The sequence below is a fragment of the Oryza glaberrima genome, chromosome 1 (genome assembly GCF_000147395.1).
Source record: "Oryza glaberrima chromosome 1, OglaRS2, whole genome shotgun sequence".
Classification (NCBI taxonomy): Eukaryota; Viridiplantae; Streptophyta; class Magnoliopsida; order Poales; family Poaceae; genus Oryza; species Oryza glaberrima.
Genome location: NC_068326.1, coordinates 35,001,273 through 35,013,516, shown reverse-complemented (window position 1 = coordinate 35,013,516; position 12,244 = coordinate 35,001,273). Strand labels below are relative to the sequence as shown.

The window sequence follows — 12,244 nt, the reverse complement described above, 5'->3', positions numbered from 1 at the left end:
GATAGAAGCAGATTAGAATTTTGAAAAGGTCCCCAATATAGGTCCGATCTTATTTAGCAACCACTAAACCCGTGCAAAACAACTCCTTGACAATGTTGATGGTCGTTTTTACTAATGTGACATTCATGTGATAGCCCAATCATCAAAGAAATTTAAAACATATATATATATATATATATATATATATATATATATATATATATATATATATATATATATATATATATATATATATATATATATATATATATCACATGTAAATGATTAAAAAATAATAAGTCAATCAACTCGTAGGGAGCTGCTGGAACCACCACCGCCTTCCACGCCCTTCCTGCTTCTGACGACCATGGCACCCCAATCCTAGGAGAGAGGACGAAAGGAAGAGGGGAATAGTCACCGGTGCCCTCCTGGCTCCGGTTCATCGCCACCGCCACCCCTCTCGGGCTCTCTGTCTCTACTGTTTGTTGGAAGTGTGATGGGAGGAAGAGTGGAGAGAAGGAAGAGGAAAGAGAGAGAGGGAGATGTGATGAAGAATATGAGACATGGACTTACACGTGGGTCTCACTATTTAAAAAAAACTAGTATGGTGGCTGCGCAGCTTGAACGACTAGTATCATTATATTTTCTCTCATATAATAATAGTATATATGTTTTCTCAATATATTATTCAAATATATTAAAATGACAACATAATTTTAAATTTTGCAATAACTCTACGAAACTACTAATGGGTAATATTCATATTGTATTTTATATACGTGTTAGTTATTAATTATTTTTAATATCAAATTTTAATTATTTGTATATATATATATATATATATATATATATATATATATATATTTGTATATGGGCTCTAGACTCGTCTTTTAATATTTATTTTTTTAATTCCGAATTTTCTGTAAATTGTATTTCTATATAGACTCTATGCTCTTATTCTAATATTATTTTTTTATTTCTGAATTATTATTATTTTAAATTGTATTTCTATGTGGACTCTAAACTCATCTTTCAGTATTCTTTAATTTTTAATTTCGAATTTCAGTTACTTCTAAATTGCATTTCTATATTGACTTTAAACTCTTCTTCCCATGTTTTTCTTAATCTCAAATTTTAGTTATTTGTAAATTGTATTTTTATACAGACTCTAAACTCTACTTTTAATTTTATTATGTTTGTTCTGAATTTTAGTTAGTTTTAAATTCACTCTATACTCTTCTTCTAATATTCCTTATTTTTTTAATTCCGAATTTCTATTTTTTTCTTAATTGTATTTCTATATAGACTCTGTACTCTACTTCTAATATTCCTTATTTTTTAATTCCGAATTTCTATTTTTTTTCTTAATTGTATTTCTATATAGACTCTATACTTTACTTCTAATATTCCTTATTTTTAATTCCGAATTTCAGCTATTTCTAAATTGTATTTCTATATGAACTCTGTTTTTTCTTTTTCTCCGATTAATGTGAAAATTTCTAGACCATGAGAGCAAACGTGGAGACTCATTTTTTTATTCCTTTAATAATATATATAATAGATAGATGTGCCAAGTAGGACAAAGACTAGGTTAGTGTGCCGGCACATAAGACAAAAACCATTGTCCAAATCACATGTGGAGGTAAATTTGAACCTGTATTAATAGTTGAGGGAGTTGTTCTTAACTGGTTTTATGGTTGTACGAATAATATCCGATCTATATTTTTTAGGAACTCTGATTGAACTTTTTCCTTTGAGTTCGGTTCATCCTTTGTACACGTTCTCCTTGTGGGCTTCTTTCCTTCTGTACCGGATGACCACATGCCCACTACTGAGCCCTCACGAGGCCCACCATATCCACTACTCGAACACGAACACGAGAACCTTTACGAGGCCCACCATATCCACTACGCAAAACACGAGCAAGAAACCAACCGAATAGTCCAATACGTCCGGCCCGTGGCATCCGTGCCAACCCATCGACCATCCGGCTACCGAGCAGCACGCCAACCCCACCGGGTGCACCGGCCGGGAGCTGCCCCGATCCGCTATTTCTGAGCGAAAACTTCTCCGATTCGAAGCCCCCGCAGCCGAACTCGGCGAAGTCCCCACGCCAATCTGACTAGCCGCCCCCGATCCGCTGCCGCTGCCACCGGCATGGCAGATGGCATCCCCGCACACGCCGTCACGTACGCGGTACGTCCCAGCGTGAGGACCGGCCGGCCCTCCTCCGCGTCGACGGCGACGGCTTGCACAAGACTGTAGTAGGGTAGTCCGTTCGCCCTCCCGTTTTCTTTAGCCGGTCAAAGCGCGAAAGCTGGCGTCTGGCCTGGCACCAGGTACGACGAGAGGACGCGTGTCGCGGGAAGGGTCCCTCCCTGCCTAGGGCAGTGGACACTGGAGTGGAGTCGGTCCATGCCCTACCATGCGCGACGACCGCTCGCTTTGCCTGACAACGCTGGTGGGTGCTGCCTGTGGCGCAGGGCCGCGGAAGATGACATACTACACTCGATGGCCGCGCCACACTCTCGTGCTCGCCCGGACAAGGGACACCCGGACTCCAACACCACCACGTGTATACTCCTACCCCGTACGCCTCTCTCTCTCTCTCTCTCTCTCTGGACGGCTGGGTTGGTAGGATTTCCACGAGATTCGCGTGAAATGTCTCGCAGCCCACTGGGAATTTGTTTATGTTCGTGCTAAGTCGTAACAAGTCCAGCAACCTCATAAACAACAGCTTGATGAAACCTTAGTAGCTGACCCGTTTCGTTTACTACGACTCCTGTAGATTTAGCTAGGGATGCTCACGCAATTCACATTTTCCTCATGTTTCAGCTTCTGGCTCACTGCATTTGCAAGTTACTTCTCTCACAAAATTTGCTCATGTACTCCGTTAGAGCAAGTTCAATAGTATAGCTAACTACTAGCTCCAATTCATTTATAGCCAATCTAATAGCCCATTTATACAATAGTTACATACTACACTATTAATACCTAGCCCCACCTGTCATAGACGCACTGTGTCTTGGAGTCCGTGCTACAGCTGGCTATAAATCTGTAGCCCACTGCTCTTCTCTCTTCTGATTTATCTCTTTAAAATATGTTTGTAGCTGGCTTGTGGCCTGCTATTGTACCTGCTCTTAGCTGTGTACTGCCCCCAATGCCAAGCTCGTGGATGAACAGTACCAGTATGTAGTAAAGTACCAGTAGATGCATAAATGCATTATACCACTACTAGTTCTTGAGAAGTAAACTAGTCAATCACTTGTGATGCAATCCTCCAACTACTCCCATCTTGAAGGACAAGGGAAGTACTACTAGAAAGAGAGATTAGGAGTATCTTTGGCGAACGACGCTGCTAGAAATTGTACAGCCTAACACTTCTGCTTTAGTCGGTGCGTTGCCGTTGGAAAAGGGCAGCAGCATGAGCTACCCCCGAAAGGCTGCATCTCGAAGGAACGGAAGCATGGCTAAATAATTGATACTGGGAAATGATGATGTTGTTCTTCTTTGGCAGCATGGCATTGCCACCAGATCTCTTCAGAAATCTGGTTGTGCCCATGTTCCACACCTGCAGTGAGCAGCAGTGCGTTTCAATGCTGCATTGTTAGGTTGGCACTGCCTCTCTGCCTGTGCAGCTGTGCATCAGTGCCCCACGAATGGGGCTCATCACTTGAGTTTTGAATGCATGCTTGATTGCAAGTCCCGCAATTAATTGCTATGAGAAAAACAAAGATTCCCATCTCTTAAGCCTTAACTAAGTATGCCAAATATAAGCAAAGCATACATACAACCTCGTGTGCTTCAGGGACTTCCAGTGCAAAATGGCCCCAGCTGCTCCAACGTCCAACCATCTGTGGATGTCAGCCGTGACCGTATTAATCCAACTCAATTTTAAAGCAATACTGTATTTCATGTCAAAATGAGGCAGTGTTTGCTGGTCAGCAATCTCATGTTGCGTCACTCCAGATTTTATCACCGAAACAGTTCAACCACCATACATCGAACTAGGCTATTGCAGCCGAGCAACAACCAACCCCAGACTGACCAAACAATTCATGAACAGAAAATTTACCTATACTGATGAATTATTGGCCAAAAAACCAAAAAAATTGTGAGCTATCAAAGCAGCCAGAGTGGAGCCGAAGCCATGATAGCAAACACAAGGTATAGTTTTGTCGAGAAACCTAAGCATAGCTACCTTTACAAGCTGTTGCTATGTATGTATGGAGCTTAGAAGTTTGTATCTGGTATAGGGCTATCTACACATCTCATGAACTTGTGAGGCTCGCGGTAGGTGTGGCCGGCACAGGGTTTTCCTTCGTTGAGTTCTTGGATTCACCCCAGTGCCATAACATGCTCTCCCAGAAGCAGAACTTCTCAAAGCAAGTTTTCAGCCTAGGATCAGTTATGTTCCTCCGCCAATGTCCATCGGTCAAGTTTGCTTTCTCAGCCTGCCTCCGATCCCACTCCAACCCAGCCTTTTGCCTTGATCTCAAAAGACAATAGTGCTGAAGTTTCTTTGGCATCTTGTCATGTACCTTCCACCAACGGGCATGTGCAACATCACTGGCAAACTCCCGCAGTATCGGGTTATTCCAGTTACAGTCATAATCCCGGAAGCACAGCCATGGTTTGAGACCCAAATAGTGAAGGACATAGAGGATTGGTGGGTCAGCACCAAACAACCGAGTCTTCTTCACTTTCACTTCCTCTTCATCCCCCTCCCAGAAATGTTTTAAGAAGTTCATGTGCTTCGGAATTCGATGCCACCATGTGAATATCTCATTCAGGTATCCTTGGTCACCACCATTGTAGGATGTTATCTCATTGATGTGGTCCATCAACAACTGGAATGTGCAGTTTGAAGGCTCAATAACCATTACTCCAGAGTTGAACAGTGTCGCATTGTTGCCGGTTGCAGTGATTTCTGGCATTGCGAACAGAAAATCGACATTTCTCAGAATGAGGAGATCAGCATCAATAAATATAATCTTGTCGTAATCTGTGAGCTGCCATAGACGGAATTTGCTGTAGTTCCACTCATTATATGCATCACGCTCAGCTTTCGGATTCCGGATCCTTTGGATTATTCTAACCTTCCACCCAGCAGCTTCCAAGCCCTTCCGGTGGTGGTTACTTATGGTCTCGTCAACAAGAATAACAAAATCCCTAGTTGATCCGGCTTGGCGAATGCTTTGGGCAGCTGTGATTGCACCACAGACATATTCACTTGCTGAATGCAGAATCGTAGCATATGCTTCCCTCCGTCTGTCTACCGAGTAAAGTCGTGCTGTAAAGGAGATGAAAGATGTTATCTAGTGGAAATTTCAACGCCACGCAGGAAAATAAAACTAGAAGGTGCAAAAGTATGTTCTAACATTTCCGGACAAAATCACCATAACATTACTGATACATCTGTGATAAAGCAACCACTCTTGCTCATTCCCGAAAAAGAAATGCAATGGTAGATTCTAAAAGCTTACTTACAGCAACATCGATATTTTAACTACTTCATATTTGGCTCTCTTGTTATATATCATAGGGATTAAGTGGCATGAAATGGGAAGCCATTTAAAAATGAAGGCAGTAAGACATACCTTTTGCTTTGAGTGGAACAGCAAGTTCACAGGATCCAACTGGAAGTCTGAGCTTCTCCCTTAGTGCCTTCAAGTCAGGCTTGTACATCCAAGCATTGCCTTCATGTTTCACAAGGTTCTTGCAAGAGAAGAGATTTGGAATAGGGAAGCAATCCGTCACAAACAGCACATGGATACCACGATTGCCTCTTGAAGCAGTCACTGCCACTTTTGCAGCAGATAGTTGCAAATGCAGACGTGCAACGTCTCTTGACCATCCACCAGCTCGGGTACAGGGAAGTTTCACAGCAACAACATCAAAGTGTGTCCCTCTTGGAAAAATAGGATCTGGAAGCGATGGACACGATGGTATCTCTGTTTCTTCCTCCTCATCAATCCATTCAGGATAAAGAGTCTGCCAGGTGATGCTTTCCTTGGCATGCTCTAGCCTAATGATCGAAAAATCACTATCCGGGAGCAATTGTGTCCATGAGCCAATTTCAGTGCTGTTAAAATTTAATAGTCCAACTTTGAGCTTCCGTTCACCATCATTCAGATTTTCGACGGTTTTATATACATCCTCCCACTGAACACCAAGCGAAGATACATATCGTGGATCAGGAATGGTCTTGTCCCATATCCATCCACTGACAAACCTGTAAAGCATATCAAAGGTATGGTCAAAAAGGGTAATGCACAATTTCTTATTATATATAACTCCAACATAACCACTGTGATGCGAGCAGGAATTGGTGTTCTAGTTTCCACTGGATATTCTACTGCTGACAGAATATTGTAATAAGTTTCCTTTTGATAGGTCTACTCACCGAGAACTAGACTGCATTTGATGGTCGTACACAGATGGAGTGTACAATAGTGTCAGAAATGCAGCAGACATGATCGCGAAGAGCAGAAGTTGTAAGGACCGGAACTTGCAACCAGAGCTTTTCTCTAGGACAAAGACATCAAATTTTTCGACCTCTTTGAAACTTTTGCTTTTCTGGGTCCTTCTCTTAGCTGTGTCATCCCTGAAAGAAGGTATAGAAGAAACAGTCAGACAGCGACTTCTTACAGTAATTATTTGGGCATCAAATAATAATTGGTAAAGAACAATTCAGAAAGCAACCCCTGAATGTAGGATAGTCAGCAAGATGAAACAAAACTTTGGAATTTGCACCAGGTATGAAGACACAAGGGGGAATTCTGTCTGAAGAAGAAATTGTATATGAAAGAACTACTGAATAAATAAGTATGATATATTTTCCCCAAAAAACAGCTTACATTGTTGTACTGTTATATCGAAAGCACATGGAAGTAATAAAAATTGCTAGCCAAGGTCCATATCAATTGTAAGGCCCCATTGTTCCCATTAGTTAATCCCAAAAAGATAGCTTAGAAAACATTTTTCTTGGTGATCATGTTTTGTTTTCCTAGAAGTTTGCACTAGTCTTGTGTGTATTTGATCTGGCTGGCCTATATGGACAAACAGCCCTAGTAACACTAAATCTATAAAAAAATATAGCACATCTTTTCAAAGGAGTACTTAATCTCTCATACGGTAGTATGGAAAAGCGATCATAGTAAAGTTGATTAGCTATCAAAGAAAAAAGGCTAAAGAGAACAAAATAGCAAGGTTCTCCGCCCTGAGAATTAAAGAAAAAGATTAGCAAAAAGAAGTGGTGCCAATTCATTTTCCTCCATTCTTCCTTTATTAGTCACACCACATCTTTTAGGAAAGAAAAGCATCACTAATCACAAAGATACTCCAGTACCTAACCCCATGTTATTGGTCTCAAAATTAAAAGTGCGCTTAGCGATTTAAATAACGTTAAACATGAAACGAAAAGCTGCACTCATGGGTAATCCCAGCTGTGAACACCAAAGCTTTGTCAAGAAGTTTGATTCAAAACAATGGAGCCGGCCCCTGACTACTGAACCCACTAGACTAGCGTGCATCGAAGCATCCAACTAGCCAAAACCCAGCATTCTATACACACGCTAAGCTCGCCCATTTGGCGCTGATGGGCCACACAGGCACAAAGCAACTGTAGCTTACGCTTCAACGTGCCTAAAGACTGGTGACCACTGAGGACTGCACATGGAACTAATGTGTGTAGCAATTTTAATGGCACCGGCGATGCAAGGTGCAGTCATTGGGGTCAAATTGGCAGTGAAAACACATGACCACCGACGCCTGGCTCCACATCACAGCACATCCAATTTAACCAAATTGCAGCCGCTAAAAAGGGGATCAGATGGCCACAAAAGTAAAACCAACTTTCCGTCTGGAGACAAAGGAAAATCCGCAAAAACAGACATCCATTTTCTCCACACATCAGCATCAAACCAACTCGCATCAGGAGCAGCAGCACACTAGAAAAGAGAGAGTAAAACATGCAGAGATAGCACGTTTCTGCTGTTCTCTGATTCTCTCTTAGCTGTAATCAGCAGCAGCATCAACAAGGGGGAGGATGGAAAAAATGGAAGGATGGATGCCATAAAAGCTGCACAACTACCACCCACCACACCACCTACAATATGAGGGAAGTTAAGGAGGAGAGCATGATGAACGGAGACCAAAAGGAGAACAACGGCATCTTGTACAGCGTACTAAAAACCAGTACACCATCACCACTACCACCTCCTGCAAGAATACCACGACGATATGGCCGGCGCCGGGCGCCACGCATCGACCAAGAAGTAGAAGTAATTAGTTTTTGAGTCAATCGAACTCGACATGCAACACATGATAGCACATGGCAAAGCAACGCACCACAGTAGCCGGGTTAGCAAGCGAGCACATACATCAAAGCATGTAAACCAGCTAGAGAGAGAGAGAGAGAGAGAGAGAGTGAGAAGAACAGTGGAAGAGAGGCACGCAAAGGTGGAGCCTTTCTTCAGATCGGGACAGCGTGGTGGTAGGGAGATCTTACGCTGCTCCGGCCGGCCGGTACCGCGTGTTCGTCGTCTCCAAAGAACCCATGGGGACTCTCTTTCGTTCTCTGCGAGCCCACCTGAATCTTCCCCCGAGCCGTCAGCTGTGGCTCTCCGGTCTCAGGCGGTGGCCGACCACTCTGTCGCCGCCGCGGTGGAGCAGCTTCTCATCTGAAATCGGAGCAAGAAACAAGGGAGGATTCGTGTGAGCATGGAGTTCACCGAGGCAAAAGAAAACAATCCAATGCGGCCACAGAGGACGAAGGAAGAGAGAGAGAGAGTAGCAGGCAAAGAACTGAAATTTTCCCGAGAAGAACAGCATCATAGTGAGAGCAAAGCCCAGGAGAACAACTACACACACACACCAAAAAAAAAAGAGTAAATAATTGATAAAAATGCGAAGTAGAAGGGAGCTGCAAAATCCAACATCGCCACTGGCTAGGAGCAAGGCAACAGAAAAATAAATCTGCTAGCTGCTGCCGCGCAAAAAAAGAGAGAACCCGGACACCGAATCGAGCAAATGGTGGCGCCACATCGCCATCGGAAAAATAAAAAACCCAGAAGCACCAAGCCCGGATCGAGCAACTCCCACCGGCAACGCATCAAACGCAAACCAGATCAAGAAGAGCCCAGGAGCAGCAACACAAGAACAGGAGGCACGCAGATGCCACACGGTGAGGAAGAAGGGGAGGAGGATGCTGGATGCAGCAGCACACGCACCCGCAGAGAAGGCGGACTTGGGAGCACCGACGGGCGCGCCCCGGCGTCGGCGTCGTCGGAAATGGCCGCAGTTGGTGGCGGCCGAGTGGGTTAGCTGGGTGCCACCGGCTCTCTCACTCCTCTCTCTCTCTCTCTCTCTCTCTCGCTGTGCAGAGCTCGCGGCCAAGGGGGTGTGAGGCAGCAGGAGCGCGTTATATACAGGAAACAAACGGGGGAGAGACGGGGGAGACCGGAGTGGAAGCGAAGTTCTTCACCGATTTTTGCCCATTTTTGCCGCCCCGCGGGGCCAATCTCGTGTACGTCAAGGGCCCAGATTTGGGGATGGGCTCACGGTGATTAGCGTAGTCGGTGAGAATTGTTAGGCATATATCAATGATGGCAAAGAAGATAATGGACTGGAATAGAAGAAGTTAATGGAGAATTATGCATGCCAAAATTGGCGTATATTCGTCCTAGTTTGTAACCAAATCAAACTGGGCTTTATTAAAATAAAGGGACAATTGTGTTTTTACCCTAATTTTAAGACTAACTACCAATTTGACTCTGTTTTTTCGACTTTGCTCATTTAACCTTTTTTTTTAAACGAAGATGAGGTTTAGCCCTATTCCGTGAAGGCAACGTGACGGTGTTAACTCAAGACAAAAATTCCAATTATACCCTTGTCAATTTAACCCAGTTTCTCGTGCAAATTTGTGTCAACCGAAAAAGAAAAACATGTCACATGGTGCGCTGCCACCGTCGGTGCTTCCTCCTCTCCGCACCACCACCACTGGCGGTCCCTTCCCCTGTGCACTACCGCTCGTCGCCCGTCGCTGCCGTCCTCCCTATTCTAGTCAAGGAGGAGCAGCGCCACCGCTCGTCCTTTCAGATCGAGGAGGAGCAGCGCCACCGCTCGTCCTTTCAGATCGAGGAGGAGCAACGCCGCAGTCGTCGTCCTCTAGGCCCTTGCCCGACGCCACTCCTCGTCGCGCCGCCACGGCCCTCCACCCGCAACCGCCGCCACGGCAAATCCCTTCATGCCTCGGCGCAGCCGTCCTCCCTCCCTCCCTTCATGGCCCGCCGCCGCCGCCCCTCGTTGAGCCGCAGCAGCGGCCCCTCCTCCTCGACGCGCCGCCGTGGCCCACCCATCGCCGCTACCTCCACCCGCAGCTGGTGTCGCCGTCCTCCCTCCGTGAGCTGGCGCCAGCGCGGATTCCCTCCCTCGGAGGCCCGCCGCCGCCCTCCATGAGCCGCTGCTCCTCGTCGAGCCGCCGCAGCGGCCCCTCCTCCTCGACGCACCGCCGCGGCCCACCCACAGATGCTACCTCCACCCGCAGCCGGCGTCGCCGTCCTCCCTCCGCGAGCCGGCGCCGGCGCGGATTCCCTCCCTCAGAGGCCCGCCGCCGCTACCCCTCCGTGCGTCGCCGCCCAAGCACACAAGATAGGGTTAGATGTGCATAGGCTTGGAGGGTATTTTGGTCATTATGGAAAATAAATTTATTTCTTTTATTTTTTTAATGAAATCTTAACGGTGCTAAAGAAACAGGGTCAAAGGGAGTGTTCGTTTTTAAAAAGTAGGATCAAATAAGCAAACTAAAAAAAGTAGGGTCATATTGATAATTAGGCTTCGAAAGAGGGTCAAATAAGCAACTGTCCCTAAAATAAACCGGTGCAAATTTAATGGCTTCTAATATGATAGTATAACAGACTATACAGTAGAATAAATCTCCTACTTTTGCCAGAATGTTTGTAGCACTTCGAAGTACGAACTGAGCTTAGCTCGGCTAGTTATGTCCGTGGTAGTAAAACATGGCCACACTCGAGTTTAAATTATAAACTTAATATGGGACTTGTATTTACATTAATTATTTTTCACTATTAGCAATATACCCGTCAATAGTGAAATGGTTCTGATATGCTTAGTCAACCTTCAAATATATTAGCCCAGTCTATGGATGTACTCGTAGAGGTAAGATGTACTTCCTCCGTCCCAAAATATAATAACTTTAGCCATCAGGATTTATTCCAAATATAACAACTTCTCCACCAACATTCTCTTCCTCACCAATCATAACCCTCCATCATTCACTTTTCCCACCTACCTCTCCACTAATCATCCAATCACAACCCTCCACCATTCACTTCTAGCAACGTGTTTAACTCTAAAATTTTTTATATTCTGGGACGGAGGAATTGCATTGCAAAAAACATTCGTAGCACAAAAATCGTTGATAAATCTTTAAAAAAATCATTGGCTCACAATCTAAGGTGTGCTTGGAAATTCCCGTTAGAGTACTTTCTTTACAGTTTATTTCACTAAAACATTCGTAGATTATTTGTTATATGCTTCTAAAAATGTGTTTCCTAGAACCTTAATTTTGATAACTTTTTCTAAGTTATTTCTGAAAGTTTATTTTAGAAATTATGTAGATAATTCATCACATTAATTCAACGAATAATCTTCAAAAGTTGCATGCAAGTTTTCAATGAGTTGAGAAGAATAGCGAACCATGTCTCTATCAATATCAAACTGCATGTCTACCTTAGGCCTTGTTTGTGATTTGTGAAACTTCTAACTGTTGTATTATCTTTCAAAATCTATTGCTTCCAAACAATTTCCTCGGGCAAATTCTTAGAACTCATAGTGGATTTTTTTATTTTTAAAAAGTTTTATTAATTTCCAAAAAATATTTGGCGTGGCAGCGAGGCGTGGCAAGACAACGCTGCCACGCCAGCTACGCGTGGCGTGACAAAGTGATTTGGCCACGCCATGACAGAAGGTTCAGATTTGGAAATAATTTTCAGAAATGTCTATTAATAAAATTTTTTAAAAAATAAAATACTAAAAAATAATTAAAAAAAATCCTCATATTGATAGAATTAAAATAAATAAATCAGAAACTGGAAATTGGGTTCTTAATAACTTTTCTTAAACACTCACGGCAGGGTTTACGATTCCGACATGCACTTCCATTTTGGGCACTGGCGGAATTCAGAATTTCGTGAAATCCGGTGGAAAACCGGTAAATTCTGAATAAATTTCACAAACCAAA

The 12,244-nt window shown here is 43.8% G+C and overlaps 1 protein-coding gene across 1 annotated transcript; it reads right to left on the bottom strand.

Moving 5' to 3' along the window:
- Nucleotides 1-4,038: 4,038 nt before the first annotated feature.
- On the bottom strand, nt 4,039-9,378 carry LOC127774726 (UDP-glucuronate:xylan alpha-glucuronosyltransferase 1-like). The gene is made up of 5 exons (XM_052301012.1): nt 9,213-9,378; nt 8,492-8,663; nt 6,386-6,586; nt 5,580-6,214; nt 4,039-5,272 (listed from the first exon to the last, which is right to left on the bottom strand). The coding sequence occupies exons 2-5, from the start codon at nt 8,539-8,541 to the stop codon at nt 4,251-4,253; spliced, it is 1,908 nt and encodes a 635-aa protein (XP_052156972.1). The 5' UTR covers nt 8,542-8,663; nt 9,213-9,378; the 3' UTR covers nt 4,039-4,250.
- Nucleotides 9,379-12,244: the final 2,866 nt, after the last annotated feature.

Bases quoted from the DNA above. Each gene is read 5' to 3' on its own strand.
- LOC127774726 (XM_052301012.1), bottom strand. From the start codon at position 8,541: ATGGGTTCTTTGGAGACGACGAACACGCGGTACCGGCCGGCCGGAGCA. The intron at 6,587-8,491 runs GTAAGATCTCCC...ACCTTCTTTCAG, and splicing joins TACCGGCCGGCCGGAGCAGC to GGATGACACAGCTAAGAGAA. The intron at 6,215-6,385 runs GTGAGTAGACCT...TATGCTTTACAG, and splicing joins CAAATGCAGTCTAGTTCTCG to GTTTGTCAGTGGATGGATAT.